This window comes from Dipteris shenzhenensis, chromosome 29, assembly GCF_047967505.1.
Source record: "Dipteris shenzhenensis isolate YYH24624 ecotype China chromosome 29, Dip_SZ_1.0, whole genome shotgun sequence".
NCBI lineage: Eukaryota > Viridiplantae > Streptophyta > Polypodiopsida > Gleicheniales > Dipteridaceae > Dipteris > Dipteris shenzhenensis.
The window spans coordinates 16,540,856-16,566,112 of record NC_141624.1 but is presented as its reverse complement, the minus strand read 5'-3'; the positions used below and the strand labels follow the sequence as shown (position 1 = coordinate 16,566,112).

The following is a 25,257-nucleotide window of genomic DNA, read 5'->3' as shown; positions in this document are numbered from 1 at the left end:
GATTGAAGACGGTGTATTCACTAGGTGGTCAATGAGTTTGCGGGAGCTCCTTGATATGGCTGTTGGCTTGAAAGCCGGTGCCTTGGATTAGGAGGTGCGTCGGTTAGCTGGATATGATCACGTGAAGGAGAAAGGCATCGCGGATGCTCTATGAGTAGTAGGAGAGGACGTTATAGTAGTTGGTTGTGACTCGGGTGCATGGTAACGCGAATATCGTGAAGGGCACTCAGACTTGAGCTACTAGATGGAAGTGAAGCATTGCTAGTGCATGGATTGGAAGAGCCAGGGAAGAGCTCGATGAGTTTTGCATGCTAGAGAGAGTTGTCGGGTGGATGCAAGAGAGAAGCTGCAGCACTTGAGTATCTTGACAAAAGACCATGAGCTCCGTGACTAGGAGGGAGACCTTTAGCGGGGGATCTTGATAGTGAAGAGCTTCAATGGTAGGAGCTTGTGTTGGGCTGTGTGGTCTACTGGGTTTTTTTGAGGTTGTCTGGCTTCTGGAGAAATTGTGGCCAGAGTGTGAGTTGTATCAGAAGGTCTGTAAAGAGACGAGGATGTTGAATGAATGCCTTTTGCCTTGTGATTGTGTTGCTCGGGTGATTTAAACGTGGATGAGGGTGGCTGTGAAGGCGGGTTAGGCTCTATTGCTTTTGTCCATCCAGCGGAAGCTCCAAGACTACTCATAGAAAGAGAATAAACTAGAGAGAGATGGACTCAAGAGTTTACATAAGAGAATATAAGAGGGAGAGAAGGCTTATGGAAGAGGCTTGAGGAGACTAGAGCTACAACAACATGAGGCCTAATGGTAGGAGAGATGATGAACAAGGGAGAGGAGGGCTCCTTTTATAGAGATTTTGTCACCCTCTTTCACCCATTTACAATTGCTGCCTGTAGATTCTTTTTCCCATTAATCACATAAGCCCGTATGTCACCATCCATGTCCTTTTTGGCTACTCTTGCCATGTGTCCCATCAAAAGATGCTCAAGACTCTTAAAATATTGAGAAAGTCAAGAGTCTCCCCACATGGAGCCCATAGGGACTCTCTCTTTTCCATATGTCTACTTCCTCCTTATTCCACATGGGAATTCTAGAAGGATTCCTCTTGACTCCACACTCCTCCACATGCCTTCCACACGCTTGGCATGTGGCCTCTCTTATATTATTGGAACACATGGATATGAGCCCACCTCTTTATATGACTCACTCTTCCTATTTTCTAAAAACCCCATAATATCCATACACAAATAACTCTCACCCCATACCAAGGTATTTATAATTCATACCTATGGTATTTATAATGATCAAATCCACTCATCCTCTCAATCCCATACAATATCTTAGAAAATAGAAATAAGTGAGAGCCGCTAGGCTATCACTTGATACTCAAACTCTTATCAAACATAGAAGAAAACAATACCAATGCCAAATAAAAAAATATTAATTTTTGGCGTCATAGTGTGCCGTGTATGATGCTACAGTATGATGCTACACATGCCTTTACCATAGTTTTGACTGGCACATTGTCTAGAGGTCTTTATAGACTTGATGCTTATGACAGATGTTTGGATGGTGATGCTGCACTTGCCGATGCACATGCCTTTGCTCTTGATTCTACCATGGCAGATACTCATTTGTGGTATGAGAGATTTGGACACCTCAATTTTGGAGCCCTGGTGAAGTTATATAAGTAAGATATGGTTGTGGATCTTCCCAAAATGCATATGCCTACTAAACATGTTTGTGAACCATTTTTTTGCGTTTAGGGTGTTAGGCCGCGATCTTTAATAAAAAAGCACGTATGTTTATTTTAAAAAATGTGGTAAGATGCACCGTGCTGTGTTTCCCAAGGATGGGAGAGTTGGCAAGCTTTATCTGGTTCATAGTGATGTTTGTGGATCCATGAGGGTTGCATCTCTTGGGGGGTTCTACTATTTTGTCACTTTTATTGACGATTTCACCAGGTACACTTGGATTTTTGCATTGAAATCCAAATCTAAAGTTTCTTCATGCTTCATGCACTTCATTGCCTTGGCTGAGAATGAGAGTGGGCTGCACATTGCTCACCTTAATACAGACAAGGGGGGTGAATACATGTCGAAGGAGTTTGCTGGTTTTTTGGCTTCCCGTGGCATCAATTATCGATGCACGGTGCGTTATACTCCTCAATAGAATCCCGTGGCTGAGCGGAAGAATAGATCAGTGATGGAAATGGTCAGATGCATGTTGAAAGGCAAACATTTGCCTAATAAGTTGTGGTTGGATGATCATGTGTGCAAATTACATCTTGAATAGATGTCCTACAAAGGCATTGCAGAGTATCACACCTTATGAGGCTTGGACGGGTCGTAAGCCTTGCATTTCGACATGAGGACTTTTGGATGCTTAGCTTATGCTCATGTGCCTTCACAGAAATGCACTAAGTTGGATGATAAAGCTGTTAGGTGCATTTTTCTTGGGTATACTTTAGAGAGTAAGGACTATAAGCTATATCAGCCCCGCACGGGCAAGTGTTTTGTCAGTTGGGATGTTGTGTTTGATGAATCTTCCAGTATGCCTTTGCTGGACTGTCAAAAACAGCCCGTTGTTGATGCCCTTGACATATTGACAGCTTTATGCCTTTGTTTCCATCCAATGCTGATGTGATAGACAATAGACAAGTACAACACTATATAGTGTGTCACTAGACTCTAGAAAGTCATAATGTCTATGGGATATCTCCCAATATGACACGTGGCATGTCTAGGACTCATTAGACTATAAAACCACACTTAGACCACCTAGAACACTCATTTTAGACTCACTTTGGCTTCATATTCCAACATCCCCCCATGAAGGCAAGAGTCCAGACGATCCAAGCATTCTCATGGCTTGAGACTCAACATGCTCAGAGGCTCACGTTATAGCATGGCTACATGACCAGCTCATAGGTCTAGGAATACACCAACATCCTGGGCCTGATAATGAGACCTATCAAAGCCAATACATATAGCTCCCACAGTACATCCCCCCTTGGCTTCATAACAGGACATGTTAGGAAGCCACACACCAAAAGAGGAAAACCAATACATCTTTTTAGGAGGACTATCCAAGGTAGAGGACCTTTAGACTCAATGAAAACAAAACACTCAATACATATCATTTTAGGGGGACGACTCAGGACAGAGGACCCCAAAATACATCAAGCTGTAGGAATAATAAAAATAGATCAGAAACAAAAGTCCCGATCATCAGATACATAGACCTCTGAATAGAGAGAGAGATCTCTGATGTCGGCAGTAAGAGCATGAGTCGGTGTCGAAGCATCATGTTCTTCTTCGTCTTCACTTTTTGCAGCCCCAACCAAGTTGACATGATCCTTGTGTTGTTGCTTGGCAAGCTTCTGGAAGCAGCGATCCTCGGTGTGACCAAGCTTCCCACAGTGATTGCATATGAAAGGCTTGAATTTGCCTTTGCCTTTGCCCTTGGAGTACAGTACAGTGGAGTCTGGAGTGTCTGCATACCGTCTTTCATGATCAATGAGCATAGCAACCATATCATGATAACCCATTTGTGTCACACGCAATGCTGATCTCCCAGTACTTAGAATTTTCCTCAATGCTCGAGAGGAGCACAACAACTTGATCATCTTCCCCTACAGGGGCCTTCATACTAGCAAGCTGAGTGACAAGGGATTTCATATGATTCAAGAAAGCAAGAAGAGACTCTTCATGCTTCATTTGCAACTTGAAGAATTCCTATCTGAGGAATACCTTTGAATTGATGATTTTGTTGCCGAACAATTCTTCAAACTTAGCCCATAAGTCGTGAGCAGTGGAGTCAAATCAAAATGATGAATAACGTCATCACCTAACCCCAAACCAATGAGAGAAAGAGCTTTGTCGTTCAGATTCTCCCAGTGTAGCAATTTTCTTTTCATCTGATTGTGGCTTTTTCTAATTTGTAGTACTCAAGGTCCTCTACAACTTTGTTGAAGACACAAAGCCGTGATTCTGTTTCTAGATCCGGATAGAAGCGTCGCATCGTCCGCAGGTCACAGAAAGATGTAGCTGAAGGAAGGAGAAGAGAGGTGGCAGATTATGGTGTGGAGAAGAGAGCTCAAGGAAGGAGAGAAGAGGGCAGCCTTCCAAGGAGGAGGAGGTAGAGTAGCCAGACATTGAGTCTTTTTTGCAAGACATTAAGTCAGATTCGCATACATTGGGTCACATTTGCAAAATTTCAGCAAAATTTGTGGCTTTTCTGCATTTGCCCTCTTTTTGGTCTATTTGCCCTCAATAAATTTGGGGCTGTTTTTGCAGTGAACATTGCTCGCCATAGTCACATTTGGGTGAGATCTGCTCTTGCCCTTTGATTTGGGTTGGAAATTTGCAGATATTTGCTGTCATTTTTGGACAGCTAGCTTTTTGCAGTGATAGCCTTGAGGCTTTTGGGTTTTCAGGTCTCTTTCAGGGTATCACATTTGCTATGGCTGGGAACAATCAAGATTTATTTGGAGTTCTTCGTGAAGATGATAAGTTGGATGGCACCAACTATCCGATGCGGTCTTATCTCATGAAACATATTCTTGTTGCAAAGCATTTGTGGAATATTGTTTCTGGGGTTTTGATCTGAGGCCAGCCAATGCTACAGTGGTTGCCTCTACTGTTGGTCCCTCTGCAGGGGGTACTCCTCCTGATGCCTCATCTTCTAGCACTCTTGCTACTACTCTTCCAACTCAGAGACAGACAAGACGGGATGCAAGAGATGCAAATGCACATTCATGTATTGCTTTATCATGCAAGAGAATCATTATTCTACACATCCGGTCTTGCAGGACAGGAAAGGATGCTTGGGATAAATTGGCTTCTCTCTATCAGATTCGCAATGAGGCACATGTTGCATATTTGAGAAGGCAATTACAGGAAGTCAGCATGAATGAAGGTGACTCTATGGATGCATACCTGACAAAGGTCAAGGACCTCATGGAACAACTCGCCAACATTGATGAGGTGGTGCCAAATTCACAACTTGTCAGTACCACATTGAATGGACTGCCAGATACATATCAAGGGTTTGCTACAACCCTTCAATTAGTGGCCATGGGTAATCCAAACCACTATTCTTTTGATCAGCTAGTTACTTTGCTTTTGCAAGAAGAGCAAAGTCAAGCTAATAGGCAAGCTATTATTCCTGATCATGCATTTGCTTCACAGCAGACAGGAAGAGGCAAGGCTTCCAAGCCTATGGGCAAGCCAAAATCTGCCCATAGCAGTTGCAATTCCTCTCATGCATCTAAAAATACAGCAGATAAGTCAAAGAAGAAAAGATGCAACTATTGTTGCAAGCCTGGACATGACATTTCAGAATGCAGGAAGCGCATTGCTTCGGAGAAAAAGAAAGCAGGATTGACAGTTAATGCCTCACATGCTATTGAATCCCATGAGCCAGCAGATGCTTCACATGCACATGCTCTTCAGGATGATTGGGCATGGGCTGTCCAGATCCCTCCAAAGCTGATGCACTCTTTAGTGCTAATGATGCTCAGTCCTGGTACTTTGATAGTGGTGCTTCCAAGCATGTCACATCTTGCAGACAGTTGTTTCACTCTTTAGCTGATGCACCTCGAGGGGGACTGCCACATGTGCTAATAATGCTTCATATGCTGTAAAAGGAATTGGAGATGTGCAGCTCACATCTATTTCAAGTCATCCTGTCACTTTGACAAATGTTCTCTTTGTGCCTGGAATTGAAGTCAACTTGATCTCAATTTCAGCAATTGCCACTTCAGGTTTCAGATTGATTTTGATGGCTACAGATGCCTAGTTTATGATCTTCGTGATGACAATGCCATAGTTGTCACAGGCACTTTGCAAAAGGGGCTTTATCACCATATCGTGATTTCCAGCATTACTCTATGGCGAACACCATATCCGCCATAGAGTAATGCTGGAAATCACCTCCCAGGCTGACCCTGTAGGTGAAGTAGGCATGAAATCCTGAGCAGGTACAGGTACCAAAAGTAAATCCTGCGGCTCCATGATGCTGACACCTGTGGGACCCCGTCTCTGGCGACGCTGCATGAAGAAACCGTGGTCTCCTGGCTCTGACTCAAAGAGAGCAAAGGCTCCAGATCCTCTCCCCCAGGGCAACACCCCATGCCATCAGAAAGGACTTGGATGTAACATATGAGAACAACCTGAAAATACATGTTTATACCACTCTAGAGCTGGGGCAGCTCCATAAACAATGCTTACTAGATTCCTCTGCAAGCTGACAACGCATACACAAGGAGGGTCTACCCATCTGCTGAAGCCAAGTACCCACAGGTATACCCCTATGTATAGTGAGCCAAAGAAAATAGGATACTTTCCTGGCTCTATTGATGCCCCAAAAGTGAGTCCAGTAGCTTAGCAAGAGCTCTGCAGTAAGTCCCTGTGCGTGCCAATGCTGTGAGGCTGATGGTCGGTGATGAGAGTCTCTCTGCTGGAGCCTGTAACCTGCCCTCGTCGAGTACTGGAAAAAGGGAAGAGGACGTTTTCTACCATTGGAGCAGGCCATTGGAGCAGGCCACATCCACTCACCTGGGTCCCAGTCGAGCTCCGTGAGAGGTCGACCCTGAAAAATCCAAAGTCTCCATCTAGGATCCTCTGCAATGGTCAACCTGGAAGGATCTGTGGCCCATTCCTTACCCAGGCAACCAATGACCCTGACCCTCTGCCAAAGGAGCTCCTGTCGAAGATCCAGGGGCTAAGTGGGATACAATCTGTGAGAGGAGTCCGACTCAAAATAAGTAAACGGTGCCGGTCCTAAACGAGCTCCAATGCATAGCCCACCAGCCTCACTAAAACAACCTGACCAAGTAGAGATGGGATGAACATAGGCTGGATCTGTAAGCATATCCCTCCACTCCTGAGGAATAGCTCTCATGATCAGAAATCTGGTGGTAGTAATCTGTCCAAGTGGCCCGTGTCTATCTCTGATCTCCTCCTCTGACATCTCCACACCTCCCCTGAACCAATCTCCGACTGTCACAACCCCCTGAGCATGCCACCTGGCCAAGGGAGTCCTAAGTTCTGTACCAGGGGAATATCCCTGATACCAAACCAGGGGGTTATGATCAAGTGGCTGTCAAGCAATTTCCTCTCTGGAGGAGGGAACTGCTCTGATGAGGTGCTGTCGAAAATGATCCCATATCTGAATAAGCCTTTTCACAAGAGGTGAGTAAGGGTGAGAATGCTGGTCCGTCAGGAATATCCAACTGACTCTACCTGCCCACTGGCCTGCCGCTCTAGGGGTGCACTGGTGAATCCCATGCAGTAAGAACTGCTTCCATGGCTGACCTCCTGGAGTCCAACCTCTAACAAGAAGTTTGACTAAAAGGGCTCTGCTCTGCATCTCAGGATCAAGAACCCCAAGTCCTCCCTATGAGGAGGGTAAAGTGATAGTATCACATGAAACCCTGGCCCTAGTGTCCTCAGAACCGTCGCCACCACTCCAAAGAAAGTTCCGGAGCAATCTCCTCACCTGACGGATCGAGTCAGCATGAAAGCACCAACATGACGCAATGTACCACATAGTCGCTAGTAGAACCTGGTTGAGTACCAGCGCTCTTCCGGCCAAAGAGAGTCTAGCCGTACTCCAATAGGCTAGCTTTCTTCGGATACTCTCAAGAACTGGGGCAAACTGTTGCGTCGGGGACACCTCAATGCCAACTTGGAAGCCTAGATATCTCGTAGAGGTGCCTCTGGGAATCCAAACAAAGCCTCTATCTCCTCCCCATGCTGGGGTATCCTGCTGAGCTCCAGTCCAGATGCCTTTTGATTTGTTCCAATTGACAAGTCCCCCTGAGGCTAGGCAGAACTTGTCAATTGAATCTGCAGCAGTAGCGAGACTATACGCATCTCCTCTGACTGTCAGTGCCGTGTCGTCAGCAAACTCAGTGTCTAGAAGCTCTTGCTCCTGCCGGATAGGCAGATGGAGGCACAAAGTGCCATGACTGGTAGCCTGCATAAAGTATCCCATAGCCTCCGCTACGAAAAGAAAAAGGTAAGGTGCAAGCGGGCAACCCTGTCGTACCGATCTGGATAGTTGAAAAGGCGGTCCTCTGCTTCCACAGACCACCATCCTGCTAGAAGAGTGAGAGTAAAGTGAGGAGACCCAGGAAATCCATCTATCACTAAAGCCTACCCTCCTCATAGTGCGCTCCAAGAAACCCCAGTCCACCCTATCATAAGCCTTCTCAAAGTCGAGAAGAAGAACTGCAATCTCATGCTGACTCTCCTTCGCCCAGTGAGTGGCCTCTTAAATTCATGTATCTCTTGGCTTAGCAAGAAGCAACCAATAGTTGCCACATCCAGCTGTGAAGCTGAGTATAGGGCAGCTTTCACCACTACAGTAGAGTGTGTCTGGCTTCGACAGTTACTTACAGATCTTGGTATTCGCTAGACATCCTCCACTATGGTCTACACTGACAGCCAGAGTGCTTTGGCCATTGCGTGTGACCCAGTGTTTCATGCACGTACCAAGCATATTGAAGTTCACTATCATTATGTTCGGAAGCGGTTGTCAGCAGGTGACATAGAGTTGTCCTATCTTCCCATAGAGAACAACATAGCAGATATGTTTACAAAGGCACTTCCTCGTCCCAAGTTCGAAGTCTTTCGACAGGCTTTACACTTGGTTCCCTTTGTTACATGATCTAACATACCTTGTATATTCATAGGTGGCTATATCCTTTTGGATGAACATGTGCCACCATGATCAGAAAATACCAGGTATTCTGAGACGTTTCCAGAATACTTCAGCCCATACCATGGAGGGGGGTTTGTAGGCCATCTTCTCCTAGTTCTAGTGATGCCTTATAGGCCCTGGTATGTGCCTTGTAGGCATTGGTATAGGCACTTAGTTTATTGAGTGCCTTTTTTGCCACATAGGACACTTAGTCCTAGGTCTAGGTACAAGTACTATGTACTTTGTTTCACATTATCCAAGTTTGACGTGACGGCTAAGGCTTGTGCGACGCTTTGCTATTTGCACTCTCTCTCTCTCTCAATCGATCCTACAAGCTCATTGCTTGAGAAAACCTTCTCTAGAATTCTTGAGAGTTGTTACTAAACAAAGTGTTTATTAACTCCTCGTCCTCTTGGTGAACAAGGCATGCTTCTTCTGGCTGACCAGGTGGTGAGTATTGCATATCGTCTTTACTCGGTAGGAAGGTGATGCTTAGTCTCTGTTGTGAGTTGATGGCATAGAACCTTACTCTCATTCATCTCACCAGCTATTATGGGTAATTGAGCCAAGAGACGATGGGGAAGTTGAGTGGGTGCTGTGTGTGAATGTATGTAGGGCAGCCTCATGAAGGGAGTGGGTGATCAGGGCAGCTCAATTTTCTAAGAGCGGGATCTCCTAGAGATCTGTGAGTAGAGTGGAAAGGTGTGTGGAGTAGACATGGGTGAGGCTGTGATCTAAGTGTACATCATGATACATAGTGTGTGGGTGGCGTTGTGGTATGTTTTGTGAGGCGGGGGATGGATATACCAAAGAGGTAATAGGGATGATTAGCTCCTGGGGCTGGTGGGGCTGGTGGCGAGATTGAGTGATATGCGGCGAGGCCAAGGCAGGGGATCCCATGAGATAGTCAACTATGCTAGAGGCCTCTCTTGTGTGGAAAGCAAGCGAGGGAGGCCATTGATCCAGATCATTATAAATGACAAGATTATGTATCTTTCTCATGTGTAAGAAAGCATGCCTGAAAGTGATACCTAATGCATACCTGTCCTCGCGTTGAAGTCCCCAGTAAGGAGGAGTTCCCTTATGGCTCAAGAAATCCATTATGTTTGGTATAGGGCTGCGTATGGTGCATTCTCATCCTCTTCGCATAGGTCTCTAGGAAAATGTGAGGTCTTAGGGGGGAAGTAGCATACTGCGATGAAGAGGTCTTGTCAAGAGTGGTTGTCGGTAGAAGTCTAGAATGTGTGTCATGAGTGAGAGATGATCTATATAGTATCATATGATCTATATGATCCGAGTCGGTAGAAGTCTAGAATGTGTGTCATGAGTGAGAGATGATCTATATAGTATCGTCACTCCTCTCGATCAAGGCACTCAACAGGTCTCTCGAGTCTCGTCCGGGTATGTTGTCTCTCATGTCTATCCAGTAATGATAGGCAAAGGGGGCTCTGTGTTCTCTATGTAGAAAGCTATATCTTGTCCCGTGTAGACTCCGAAAAAATTTCTTGGATTTGACCATAAGGTATCAGTAGAGCTCCAAACAGTGCAGCTCAAGATCTCATAATCGCCGTCCCCCTATGTAAGGGCACCATCGAGGGCCTATTAGAAGCCGTTTATCTCAAACCACAGCCCATGTCCCCTCCTTGTGGGCTATGTGGTATTAATGTAGCAGGGTGTGCCTATTCTCTACCTGTAGGGGTGTGAGGTCCTCATCCAAAATAGATAAACTAATTGCATGATAAGCGACTGCTCTCAAGTGGGGTCCTGTCCTATGAGCCAGGCGCCCTCAATCCCAAGCTCTGGGACTCCCAGTGTGGAAGCCACAAAGCTTGTCGCATCATTGATGGGGTGGTCATTAGTCTCTCCTAATAGGGGAAATTATGGGAAGGGGAAGGACACACTACCCTTCACACCTTCATCTCTGAAGACCAAGGGCTGCAATGTGCAATGCAAAAAGGGGAATTGAGAAGGGAGTGCCAAGGGGAAGCAGGTCGGGTGTGAGGGTGCAAACGGGTGGGGAGGCATTCAGGCAGTGAGAAGTAGGCAAGTGGGAGGGAGCAGGGGGGTGAGCAGCAAGCAACAAAGAGGGAAATGAGGCACAATGCAGCAAGTAGCAAGCAACAAGAAATGAGATTCGACTGAGAGACGCAACATCTACAGGTAGCAGATTGAATGGAACAGCAAGGCAGAGGTTCGAGGGAGCAGTGTGGGCTGGAGTAGAATTGCGGTCTGAAGTGGAGAGCAACTGAGTGGTACTTGAGTATTATGGGAGCAGTAGGAGAGCTTGCACATGAACCGCGGCGATGGATCAAGCTAGGAAAGTGGGGGTAGCAGCCTCTCCACACGCGATGGTGGAGAGTCTATAAAAGGCGGGGGTAGTGGAGAGAGAAAGAAAGAAAGTTTATTAAAGTCTTTGGAAGACCGATGGGTCTATGAGACTATGAAAAACCTGGTACAAACAAGCTGTGGGGGTGGAGCTACTAAACGAGCATCCATACATCTACTCGAACCGCTGTAATAGCACCTGAAGATTTAGCCCTAGTGTTGTTTGCCGATTTTATCTTATATAGAGAAGGAGCATTGCTCTTCAAACCCACTCCTTGCATTCTCTGTTCACTAATACCATTGATGGCAGCCCCACCATCCATATACACATTTTAAATAGGTATGCCATTTATGGAGGCTGTCACCATAGGGATCTGATCACGTAAATCAAAGCTTACATCTTTAGCATCCGCCATACCTTTTCTTCTTCCTCGATTTACATGAGCTGCCTGCCCTTTCAAATTGCTGTCTCAAAGTAGGGCTGACTGCAAGTAGCTGAGGAATGGTGATATTTGCCTTCAAGCCACACAAGTTAGTGATGAGATCATAATCCTGCACTCCTTGACCCAACGGGAATTCTGCTCACCCAATCCTCCACCTGGAAGACTTCTTCTTTCTCCTTCTTTCATACACCCTTTCTCCATGGCCTTCAGCAGTGCCACTACTCATCTCATCTCCATGACCTCGCTTTCCTGCAAATGCCTCTAACTCCTGAATTCCCTTTTCAGGAGTCTCTTGCTCTGCATCCAACAAAGAGACAAGTTTATCATTTTCTCTCTTTCCTACCAAACGCGGGCAATCATACTTCACGTCCTTTTTTAATGGCATTCGAAGCAGATAACATTGCCACGGTCACGTAGACTTCTTGGTTCTATCCTAGGTGCATTAGCTAATGGGGCCTGCACCAAATGTAACTTCAACTCATTGAACTCAGCCATCTTCTCTCTATATTCGTCTCCAACTGGTTGGAGCTAGTGGATGGCATAGTAGATGTGTTATTCAGTGCAAAAGATGTACCCGCTTCCACTGAATTCAAAGGTGTAGGTATAATTGGCTCTGCTTCCAACTCCTCCTTCTCTTTGGCTAGGGCCACCTGTAAAGCGCCAGCATAATCTTGGCGCTCCTTCCCTTGAAGCTTTCGTCTCAGCTGGGGTAAACTTCAACTGCTCCAGTCTAGTAGTGGACACAAGTACAGGTGATTTCATCAACTCACCTTCAGCCTCTGTCCATGGCTTGCTCCTGCCTTTGCAGCTTAGCCCTTGCGACAGCTGCTTCGTACTTGCTCCACACTGATTCAAAACGCACCTCAAAGCTCTTAACTGACTCCCCCACTACTCGGCATAACTGATCCAGCTGAATGAGCAAAACATTTGGGGACTCCTCTGCCCCAAACCGCTTCTTTAAACCATCAGTAACAGCCTCCCAATCATTCTTTACTCCTTTTGAGAGTGTCCTATACCAAGATAATGCCATCCCTTCCAAGAAGTCAGAAAGGAATTGAGCCCACGAAGCTTCTGACCAACTAGAGATACGACTGGCTCTCACAAAACTCCTGAGATAAGCCTCAACATCCTCTCCCTCTCTACCCTGGAAAATGGGTAGTTCCACCATTTTGACCTTAGTCTAGCCACACCCAGCTATATAATCAACAGCTCCAAGCAATGATAGGTGTCAGAAGTCCTCCCCATCCTTCTTAACCTCTAGTCAAACTCATTGTACCAACATGTGGTCCACTGTCAACAGTCCCACTTTGCATTAGCCCCTAAAACAGTACAAAACCTGTCAGGCAACAACCATATCTATACGGAACAGTACCCCAGCATGTTCTCTACCTTCTCAGAAACAAGCCTGCACCAAAAGTCCCTTCCAAAGCACTCAGCTCAGTGGTCAAAGATGCACATTTGGCATGCCAAGCATAATCAAACAATCAACAAAGCGTTGATTTTAACCGACGTTGTTGACCTTCATTAATTACCCTGACTGTCTCCTGTGTGAGTGCTGGGATTTCAAATTCAAAGTCCATGGAAGAGCACATAAAGAAAGCTAAATATGCGGGATAAGATGTGGGTGGAGCTGACTGGTACACAGCATAGGAGGGTCCTGATGCAAAGAACAGCTTCCAGATAAATGGTGTTGCCCTCATGCTGATCAACGTGACGCCAGACCTACGCCCAAAACTCACGGTGGCCTTACTATTATATGCACACCAAGATGATTACAAAACACACACAACGAACCATCTCCTTGTGGATCTCTTGACTCCCAAAATCAACTCCTAGCGCCAGAACACCGACACTCCAAATTGCAATTGATATTTCTATTTCCATTTCACAAGGTAGAAAATCAGCGATGCTCCTGCGATGGAAATCTGTCCAGCCTCTTTACACCAAGTCTCACAGTCATAAATCAAACCACTCTAAATCCCCCTATGGGTACATGACCCTACACTATCTCATTTAATTGCATATCTTAGGTTACGGGGACCCGATTGACATGAGACAAACCCCATGTGAAAGCGCTTTTAACACCCCACCTCCCTCTGGACTCCATAGTTACAATACAACCCCAACGCAGCCTTCTATACAAGTCACTAAAACCCGCTAAGTGCCTCTAATAGCAACAAAATAAATTTTCAGATAACACTGGGAATGACAATTTCTTAGTTTTTCTATGGTCCAAACTTGTATATAGCTCCCCACTCGTGTATACCTATATACGAGTTTTTGTATAGCCCCGCCTTGTATATAGCTCCAAGCTTGGCTGTATAGATGCATGCTTCTAATTAATTCAGCTTATATTTGAAATGATACTTTAAATTTTGTCTTAGGGCTTGCCACCGTTAGCTATAGCCTCATCTCTTGGGGCTCCCTTAACCCAGGGTCCTCTCTAGCTATAGGTGTTCAGCTACAGATCTAACCTACCATATTGAAAAACCATGGGATAGGTGAACCTGGGCATCTAGACAGCTCACAATAGTGACCTATCCATTTTGGAAGTACCTCTTTTTATACATTTGTAATTAAAGTAATTCATTTTGTTTTTACAAATCAAAATGTGAGTCTAGCTCTCCAAACATAACTTGAGGTAGCTTTGAACCTGTCTAGTGGGCTTCTCTAAGGAGATTGACAAACTGGTTTGAGCCCATCCTATCTATTTTGTGAATCCATCTATGTATATATATGTGTGATAGTAAAGGACATGTGAATGGTGAGCCTCATTTTCGAGCTCTTTTGTGTTTCTTATTTTGCATCTTCCCTGTCCAATGCCTTCTAAACTCTCCCTTGAGATTTTTAAATGCGCCCTTGTTTTTGGCAACACTACCTTTAGATTACTTTTGACTCACTTAGCAGTCATCTCATGTGTGGAATGCATTGTTGCTTCTCACTGTTGCCATAGTTTGTACAACCAACTCTTTCACTCGCATCATACTTATTGGAGATCATTTTCATATACTCACCAGTTTTCAAGCCAATCAATCTTCTAAATCTTTTACCTTAGTGGCTAGCATAGCTCTAAAGAAAGTCTATTGCTGTCCGTTTGCTTGATTTTGTTATTGTGGTGATAATGAATTGGCAAAGAGATCCACCCGTAAAGGTAGCATGCTTATATGGACCAGCAGGATGTGTAAGTAGTTTGGGACTTCATCCCCACTTCCTCTACTAGAAGCCTTTTTTGCACTGTTTCTAACTCTTTTTTGATTCTTGGGCCAGTCTCAGCCTCAACAGATTGCCATAGAGGAGTACTGGTTGCAGCAAAGCTGTGAAGAGGTACTTACTCCTCTTCCAATCCCACAGATGGATCTTTTTGTATTTATGTTGCGGAGCAATGAGGGGTTTTAATCCCATTGAACTCTCTTCTCTCTACACAATTCCTTTTATAGTCACCGTTCAAAACCTAGCCTTAATTAAATAAACAGATTTGTAAGTCCTAGTTTGTCTCAACAACAATACATTTTTGGTTCTTGTACCTATGATCTTCCCCTTGGTTCTTTCTACTCCATGATGAATAAGCTACAAGCATATTTACATAGTTACAAAGTTATTCTATGTCTTTCTACACTAGTTACATAGTTGCAAAAATAGTCCAATAAGTGTTGAGATAGTAGCACCCCTATTACAGCATTATGCCATGTTGAATTTTTTTGTTTATCCAAAGTTGATCCATTTACACGGGGTTTGCCAAGTCTCTCATTGCATTTTTATGCAAGTTTGTAAGGTTGCTGCCATTTCATGAAGTCTATAAGAAATCAAGGCAGAGCATCTCACATACCTTAGGTGCTTTGTAAGATACCTCTTATCGTTGCGATGTGACCCACTGTTAAATTTTTTGACCTGGAACGTACTTGAGAGTGAGACATTTTGTCATCCATATTTTGATCCAGAGAGATTTCACCAATTTCATAGTCTGTAATGTTTTCCCTCTTGTTTATCTCCCTTTGTAAGATTGGCATTGTATTTTCACTAACGATTCTTTACAAAACTCATATACAAGTGAGACAACTGTGCCTCCTGCTATTCTAATGCTCTACAGTTAGATCTTTAGTATCATTTGACTATCCATTATTTGATCATTTTTCGTGATTGAAAATTTCAGTCAATTTGGTTCCATTCGACCTTAAGTCACCCTTGGAAACTCTAGAATTGATGTTTTTTATAAGAGACTGATCCTTTTGTACTTTTCAAACCTTGCTTTGTATACTTTCTATCTTATTGACATTTCTTCAGGTGCATACTGCTACTTTTCCATTTCTTTACTACAGCTCTGCTCAGAGCAAGCACTCCATGACAGCCCTTTTCTTCTTGCCTTTATTGGCAACTTTCTCTTTTATATTGTCCTTAATGTTTTGCTAATTTCCTCACAATTTCTAGATCCATCCAGTAGAATTCTACTAGTCAAATGCCTTAGCATTGTGCAAAAGCTTCCAATTTCAGGGTTTTGCTCCTGCTTTTATTCTGACTTGAACGGAGTTGGTATGATCAGAGGAATTCAAGAAAATGTATGAGCAGCTGTGAATTTAGTGTTGAGCCTGAATTAAGGTATTTAACATTACACCTTTCTTTTCTGTTTGCCATTGCCTATGTATCCTTTAACATGCCCCCATTTCGATACTGGCACAACCACAGATTGACCCACTGCCGTCACTTTTCATTTTTTCAGAGAAAAGAGCCTTCTATTAATAAACTCCTTGGTAACATGGAGACCAGGAAAAATGCAACTCCCCAAAGAAGGGTACAATATAAAAATACAAGGATATCCCCCTGGCTGGTTGCTCTGTGGGGGATTACCTTGTACAAAGGGTTAAACAAATAGCCATTCTGGTGGTTTATAATTGCATATTATACCACCATCTATGAAATGAAGGAAAGGGCCTGGCTCCCACACCTTTATTGTCTCCCATTCTCTGAAGTTTTGGCCATGTCTTAGTTCTAATTGTCAACAGCTTGGATAATTACAACATATTACCTGTCAAGAAAAGAGATAAATGGTGGCACTAACACAATGTACTGAATTAGAATGCACTAGCACGAAACTGCATCGGGAACCTCTGCTGCTCCTTATTTCGAGGAGGACCAGCAGGGAACCCGCATGTATGTTGATACTGAGGTCTATGATGCATTGATGACCACATAATGGATGCCCTGGTGGCTTCTTAGACATAAAAGAAGGATTAGGTTCCATGATCATGGAAGCAAGCCATGGAATTGGAGTCTGAGGATGCCACTCGGATTTGGGTGATCCACATGTAAGGGAAAACTTGGTTGTCAAGGCGTGTATAGCTGATGAGAATGTGCCTCATTCTACCACCTTATGGTTGGCCAGTTTATTCTTTGTCGAAATGATGCAGTGGCCCTCAGATTTAATGGTTTCATGGCAAGGACACAAGGTATCAATCTCAAGAGAGCTCTTGATGCTCTGAAGCAAGAACCTTGTTAATTATTGTGAGCTGTGAAATGCATGTTAGTCCAAGCGATAGACAAAATCCAGACATGAAACACCTGCCAACAATGCCTCTTGCCCAGCCTGCCTGGTGAAATATGGTCTATGACCTAACAAATCTCAAGGTCACCATCACTACCATGATGCAAAAAACAACGAGAGTGGCTTGCACAAATTGGTGGACGACTTAGCTGCATTCCAATGCATGGTAATAGGCCAGTGCATAAACTGGGATTCTGTAACCCTACATCAAAGGCACATAGAACACACTTAGATAAAAATGCAGGCAGTTGAGATATGATTCATCAATCACAGGAACCGGTCTACAGAGTAGCCATAACCTGATCCATCTACTATAGCAGCCATAATGCTATTCCAGTGATTCCCATCCAATTGAGATATACAAGAGGGGCCACCAGTGATCCCCTCCCAGCTTCCACTTTGGGCCTCTAGAGGTCCTCTCTCCGCTTCTGTTTGTGTGTTGATCACAACTGTCCTCACATCTCCTTCCAAATGAGGTGTTTTCTTGTCCGTCTTTCATTTCGCCTCAAGTTGAGATACTATGGTGATATTTCCAGTGATGAAACAGATCTTCTTTGTAAAGGGCTGCTAGTGGTGTCATTCCTATTTGAATTGCAATACAAACTTCAATGCTAGTCTCCCTGGTTTGATTCGTTACAAGAGTTGCGATTGCTAAATTCAAACCCTAAATGTGTTTCTGCTCCAAAATCTTTGCGTACCAACCAGACCAACGCTTTGAGAGTGAAGAATGTGTCTTCACCATCAATAGCTGATGTATGTGTTCCTGCCTGATTTTCTGCTTGATGGTCAATTTAAGACCTGAGTAGGACTTATTCTTGAAAATTACGTTGAATTGATTACCATGCAGTAAGATAATATGGAAGTGCTAATGCACTTAGAGGAAAGATTCTCATAAACAATCTTCACATAAGTAATTTTGAATGGATTGGAAAAGTAAAAATCTAGTGTTGAAATGGATGATTTTAATATATTAGGAAAAGTAAAAATCTAGTGTTGAAATGGATGATTTTAATATATTACAGACATAGCTTGCTCATTTAAGTTTTGGTAACATCCGTTTCTCTTTTTTGTGTGAAAAACTTTGAGATGCAAAATTTGTTTGAGTGTATATCAAGTGCAAAAAGACTCACAAGCAGTGTAATAGGTAAAATCATGGAGCTATCAACCATACGGGTCTAGGTTCAAGCATATTGATTGCTGTTTCTCTTTGTTGCACTATCTTGAAGGCACAATACGAAGAGCAAAAGCATCAAACTACTGCGGTTGATGTGGAAAACCTTCAACTCATTGATCGCTTGCATATTATGTCTTCTGAGATAGCACATTTGAAAATTGCCATTTTTGAGAAGGAGAAGCAAGAAGAAGATTTGCATCGGTCCCTGGAAGACACTTCTGTTATTGAGAGCTCAATGAGGGCAGAGCTTGAGCATCAACATCTTCACATAGAAGAACTTGAACTTGAAGCTATTAGGCTGCAGGTTTTATCTCAACTTAAGGTTTCTAAACAAATTTCACAGATAACACTGGGAGAAAAACACCATATGTTTTACTACCTTATAATGTTTTAGTCTCTTGCTCAGATAGTTCCGCAATGTTACACAATGTCAATTCATGAAGCTGGAGAAATCTGTCTTGTGAGCTTTGCAGAAGAAACTTCAACTACAAAATGCAGAGGATACGGTTGGTGAGGTTCAACATGCTATGAAAATTGAGAAATTAGAAAATACTATGAAAGATCTACATGCCCAAATTGAAGACAAGTCAAATCAAATAGACTCATATTCAAAGGTCATTTGCAGCCTTAAATTAAAGCTATCAAGGTTACTCAGTTTCTTAATTTTTGTGTGTTTGTTTCATTTTACTGCCTTTCTTTTTTGGTATGATTGATATAATGTCCACAGCTGTCATAGCTTTGAAAGTCCAAATATTAATATCAGTTTGTAGTATCTCATTTTTGTACTGATATCGGACTTCACTAGGGACTTTGCAAGATAGAAATTTGGAATCATCCTCATGGAAAATAGTTTCATTTCCCACTTTCAGTCTCGGTCAAACTATTGCTATCAACAAGCATCTCCTTCTGGAAAAAATCAAAGTCGTCTACTTGTATAAAGTAATCATTGTGCTGCCAGAGCAAATATCCCAGATTTGCATGGAAATGCATCTTTAAAACCAAGAATACATTTTTCTAAGAGCAGTCAAGTTCAAGATAGGATGCCATCGAGCTGCTGCTCCTCCCCGCTCCCTTGCTGCCCCCTCTCCTTCAGCCCCTCCCTCAGCCCCCTCCCTTGGCCTCATCCGCTCCCCCTCCCCCGTCCTCAGCCTCTCCCTTCCTCCCCCTTCTCTCCAAAGAAAAAGATGATGATAGTCAAAACAGTACAGCCAGCAAACACACCAAATATTATGTACAATGGCCAGCAAATTGAAAGAGTGCAAACTTTCAAATACCTAGGGGTGGATATACCAGCAAATCACAGGTGGAGTGATTGTGTTCAAAGAAGGATTGATGCAGGGTGGGGTAAGTACTATCAGTTTGAGCATGATTGCAGGAATAGTGACACTATAAGATGGGGTATTAGACAAATCCTTTTTGATGCATATGTTGTACAGACAGTGTTATATGGGGTGGAAGTTTGGGGAGGAAGTATCTCAGCATCAAAATGGGATGATATTGAGAAGATGCAAAAATCATTCATCAGAAGGCACTTGGGAATCAAAATTACCACACCCTACTCAATCATGCTTCTAGAGACTGGCACCAAACCAATTGAAATAAGGGCATTGGAAAGAGTTTTCAAATACATCAAGAAGGTCAAGGCCATGGACATACATAGACTACCAAGAAAGGCATGGGAAACAAGTAGAAGACTTCAAAAAACAAATAAGAGTAAGATGATATCCTCAGGATGGTGGCTAGATATTCATGGCTGGTTCCAAGGGTGGGAAGTTGCCTCATATTTAGATAGCCCCTCAGACAAAATGGATGAGGAGGCATTGCAAAAAGCGCTCCTTGAAGCATTGCATCACAAATGGCAATCAGCTAAGAAAAGAGCTAAGTTTGAATACTATTGCCAACATATTAGTCCCAGCTATTGGAGCACATATGCTCAAGCAAAGGACAATGTTCAAAGATACATAAGCATGCCCATACCTATTAATGTCAGGCGTAATATTGCAAGTATGTGTACCCGTTCTCATATGCTAGAGGTGGAGAGAGGAGCCTAGGGAGATACTTCAAGAGATCGACGAATTTGCCAAATGTGTGATTTGTAGGACGTGGAGACAGAAGCACATGTTTTATTGACATGCCCACAGTATGCCCACATAAGGAAAGATTTTCAGAATGTCGTAGAGAGGCACTCAAATCTTGTGAGCCTACTCACGCATGTACATCCTCCTATCTTGAGCACATATATTGGTAGGATTCTTAAGCACAGAGAACAATGCACGATGTCGTAGGCTATAAAGCAGTGATACTGTGTTACTTTATCACCCCTTCCTCTTTGGAGGACAGAGACTTTCTTTTTTGTATCTTCTCTGATCAGATGAGGTCCCATGGGTCGTTTTTCGGCCCCCAGAGGATGATAATACAACATTCTATTCTATTCTATTCTCTCCCTCTCAGCCCGCCCCCTCACCTCTCAGCCCGCCCCCTCCCCTCTCAGCCTGCTCCTCCCTGCCCTGCTCCCCCGCTCCCCCTACCCCGCTCCCCTCAACCCCGCCTCTACCCTGGCCCCTGCCTCTACCTCTCCCCCGCTCCCTCTACCCTGCTCCCCTCTCCCCCGCCTCTACCCTTCCCCCCGCCTCCCTCCCCCTACCCTTCTTCCGCCTCTACCCCTTCCCCCTGCCTCTACCCTCCCCCTACCCTTCTCCCGCCTCTACCCTTCCCTCCGCCTCTACCCCCTCCCCTTTACCTGCTCCCTACCCCCACCTCTACATCCCTCTCCTCTACCTCCTATCCTCTCCGCTGCCCCCTCCCCTCTCAGCCCGCTTCCCCTTCCTCACTCCCCCGCTCACTCTACCCTGCTCCCTCCCCCTGCTTCTACCTCAGCCCTCCCTCTACCCCGCTCCCTACCCCCGGCATTTTTTTCCTTCTTCCTGTCTCCCCCCTCTTCCTCCCGCAGCATTTTTTTTTTTCCAAGAAAAAGACTTCTATTAAGTAAGAGAAAAAACCCGCGAGAGCAAGCTAAGCGGAATACATCATGAAATCATGAGGATAAATAAAAAACCCCCTCAGAGTGAGGTGGAAAACAACCAAGGCTGAGGCTGAAAGTGCCACCTTAACCCTGTAGTAGTTTCAGAGAAGAAAGGAGAATCCTTCCATTCCCTGAAGAAAGAAGCCCTCCTAGCTGAGGCTGCACGGGAGTCCCCCTGCATACTCGTCCATACGGCCATCAAAGTATGTACGATGTCTGTCCAGATACTAGCCAATGTATGCGAGGGATGAACCTGAGTACCCTCCAAAGCCTCTGTGCATCTGGCTCTCTAGATATGCCAGGATGCTATGCTCGCTAGAATCTCCCAAGAAGTATCCATAGAGGCATGTACAGCTGTAAAAGGAAGGTGTGGTACCACATTCAATGAACAGGACTCAATCCGATGACGTCGAACCAAAATGGCCCGAGAGGAGTCAACTCCCTCATAGAAAACCTGAGGTCCTGTAAGAGAAAGCCAAGCCACCGAGCCCCATGTCATAAAAAATGGTGAATGTGCAAAGTGACTGAAAATCCTGGCTACCCCCATCCAAATCATCCTCGCTTGTCTGCAATCCCATAAGCAATGCTGAATAGACTCCGAAGCAGAAAGGCATTGAGGGCATGTAGGGTCGGCTCCGAACCTGGACCTCCAAAGGTTCACTGCAATCCCTCCATGGATAGAAAGCCAAAAGAAGATAGTGATCTTTCTATTCCTGTGGGATTTCCAGAGTCTCCTCCAGAAGCACCTCTGCTGATCCGCAGTAATACCAAAAGTCTCCCAATGAGGAACTCTGGAGGGTCTCCAACCTCTACTACTGAGCTGATATCTCCTGGCATTACTGACCGTGTAACGAAAGAAGGGGATGCTCTTCTCTCGATTACCTGCGTCAATCCACTCCCACTCTCCGGGGTTCCACTGCAAATACCTGATGGGAACTCCCCCATAGAGCCAGAGCCTCCAAGACCCGGTGGAGAGTAGCCGGGGGTCTGGGTCTAGGAACCACTCTGAATCTGATCCCTGCATCAAAAGACCTACAACCCTGATAGGCTGAAAAGCAGACTCAAGCAAGATGTCCTCTGTGGACCTGAGCAATCTGCCACCATCCTGGACACTAAAAACCAAAGCATCCTCCTGTGCATCTCGAAAGGCCAAAACCTGAAGCGAACCCCGCCTCTCGAAAAAGTACCTGCCCAAGTGGAGGAAGTGAGTGGCATATCATCTGTGTCTATCCAAGCCTCTGGAAGGGCTGCCTCAATCTGCAAGATCCTCCTTGCACTCCCTCTGAGATGTCCTGTCAACCTTGATTTGGTCTCTTCTCGAAGCCTGCGGAAAGCTTTCCAAGACCCCATAGAAGAAGCAGGTCCCCTCTCCCACCTGGACCACTGCATGTAGAGTGAGGCACCCAGTGGTCTGCCATGATCATCTAAAATACTGTCATTCCACATGATGGGTTGCCTATCAATCTCTTCCCGAGAGGAAGGAGGAATCCTCCGAAGAGTGCTTCTGAAACTGGCCCAAGCTTTCAGAATGGCAACCATGAGAGGGGACGAAGGTGACCTGAGGTGTGCTGTGGTGAAGATCCATCTAACACTGCTCATCCAGTCTCCTCCTGAAGAAGGTGTGCACCTCTGTATGCTGCTGATAAGAAAGTCCTTCCACGGTTCCTGCCCTGGCATGTGTCCCCGCACCACCATCTTGCAAAGTAAAGCTCTGCACTGTAAATTTGGATTAATAATATTGAGACCCCCTTCCTGTGTAGGGAGAATGAGGGTCTCCCAAGCCACCCTGGCTAAGGCATCTGCTGTGCCATCAAGCCCACTCCAGAGAAAGTTTCTGATCGGTCTTCTGAGCTGAATGATGCAGTCCCTAGAACGGCACCAACATGAACAAACAAACCAGGCTGTGGCCAAGAGGACCTGGTTGACTACCACAACTCTAGAGGCAAGATCCAACTTGGCTGAGCTCCAAAAAAGAAGCTTCCTTCTGATGCTCTCCAAAACGGGAGCAAACTGCAGAGTGGTAGAAATATCCAAGCCGACCTGGCAGCCCAAATACCTGATAGGCACACCCCTCTGAACCCAAGAGAATCCTATGTCAAGCCCCCAAATTGGAGTATCCTCATCAGTGATCCAAAAGCCATTGGATTTATGCCAATTTATCTGCGCCCCTGCCGCCAAGCAAAATAAATCCAATGCTGTCCTGAAAGAAGTGAGCGTCTGTGGAGTGGCATCCAAGTAAACTGCTGTGTCATCAGCCAACAACTCACTGTCAAGTAGCTCCTCTTCCCTTCTGATGGGAAGTCTCAGCCCAAAGATGTCAGCTTGAGATCTAACATAGATACTCATAGCTTCGGCCACGAACAAAAAACGGAAAGGAGCAAGGGGGCATCCCTGACGGACTGATCTCGAAATCTGAAATCTCTCACCCCTTACCCCACCAATAAGTACCTGGCTGTGGGCTGATTTGTACAAAGAGGAAACACCTCTGATCCAAGCATCAGTAAAGCCAAAGCATAGAAGGGTGCCCTCCAAAAAACCCCAATCTACTCTGTCATAAGCTTTTTCAAAATCCAAAAGTAGAATGGCAAGATTTTGGCCACTCTGCATGGCCCACTCTGAAGCTTCCCAGAAAGAAAAAATGTTATGAAAAATGCTTCTGCCATGCACAAATCCCGTGTGAGTGTCATGAATGAGATCAGGGAGAAGTGGCTGCAATCGGAGGCTGATAGCCTTGGCCAGAATCTTGTAACAAATCCCCAGAAGTGTGATAGGCCTCCACTGGGACACTAAATTTGCTACCTCCTTTTGCGATAAGGTGGATGAGACCCTCTGTAAGCGACCCAGGCATCTCGCCAGAGTCCCAAATGGCCTGCAGGGCTGAAGTAACATAGTCTCCAATCATATCCCAAAATGCAATGAAAAAAGACGGGGTGAGGCCATCTGAACCTGGGCACTCGCCCTTGTGAAGGGCTGAAAGTGCAGTCCTGAACTCTGTGTTGGTGAAAGGTGCGTCGAGTACAACATGCATACCCGGATTCACCAACACAGGGATGCTGTGCCAAATAGCCTTTCTAGCATCCTCTCTATCGTGTGTCTCAGGATCAGCAGTAAGAAGGGTGGCATAGAAATCTGAAGCTATGCGTAAGACATCATCAGGCTGTGTCTGTAAAACCCCATGTGAGTCAATAAGCTGGGATACACTCTCTCTACTATGTCTAGGGCCAAGAGTAGAGAAAAAGTGCTTATTGACTCTACCACCGATCTGAATCCAGAAGGACTCCCGTGGATGAAAGGCATATTCTGCTCTCTGATCAAGCAATAACTGCAGATGAGCCCTTGCTGCAGCAAGGCGCTCCTGAATCCAAGCATCTGAAGGCCGTTTCTGCTCTTCCCTCTGCAAAGTTGCCAACTGCTGGCAAACACCAATCTCACATCTGAGAATATCTCGTCTCCTGGTACAAGCAACTGAACGGTAGAAGTTGCTAATACCAGAAAGGGCAGCGGCTACATGTGATGGATATGGCTGCCCACCCTGGACATGAGCAAACCATATCTGCAGGGCTGCCTCTGTAAGGTCCTCCTCTGTGTAAAAGGCATCTGGAATCCTGATGCTGGCATACCGGCCTCTCAAGTGAGGCTCTGAGATAGCCAGCACAACAGGGAAGTGGTCTGAAGTGGAAACCCCAGCAGCAATGCATACCGATCCACCTCTGTCTAGTGCCCAGTCATCTACATAGAATCTGTCAATGCGTGCATGAATAGGCATCTGTTGCCTCCTGTTTGACCAAGAGAACAGGAGGGACTGTGGCTGAATAAGAAAGGCATCATCACACCAAGTATCTCTGCCACAGAAGTGAAAAAGGAAGGCATCCCAAGCTGCTCTCTCCAAAGAGTGAAGTCCGCCTTCTCTACCCCCTTTTTTGTCTGAAGGTAACTCGACCATGTTAAAGTCACCTCCAATCACCCATGAATCCACAATGGGGGCCCAGGAGAGCAAGGTCTTCCACATAAGGACACGTTCCCCTCTAATGTTGGAGGCATACAGGTTAA

The 25,257-nt window shown here is 45.0% G+C and overlaps 1 protein-coding gene across 1 annotated transcript in view; it reads left to right on the top strand.

Annotated features, from left to right (window-relative positions):
• LOC147882502 (uncharacterized) overlaps positions 1 to 25,257 on the top strand; it is a 206,437-nt gene that overhangs the window by 131,800 nt on the left and 49,380 nt on the right. The window contains exons 13-14 of the mRNA XM_087400899.1: positions 18,238 to 18,489; positions 18,659 to 18,799. Of these exons, the coding sequence (XP_087257025.1) occupies positions 18,238 to 18,489; positions 18,659 to 18,799 (393 nt within the window). The remainder of the gene's footprint in view (positions 1 to 18,237; positions 18,490 to 18,658; positions 18,800 to 25,257) is intronic.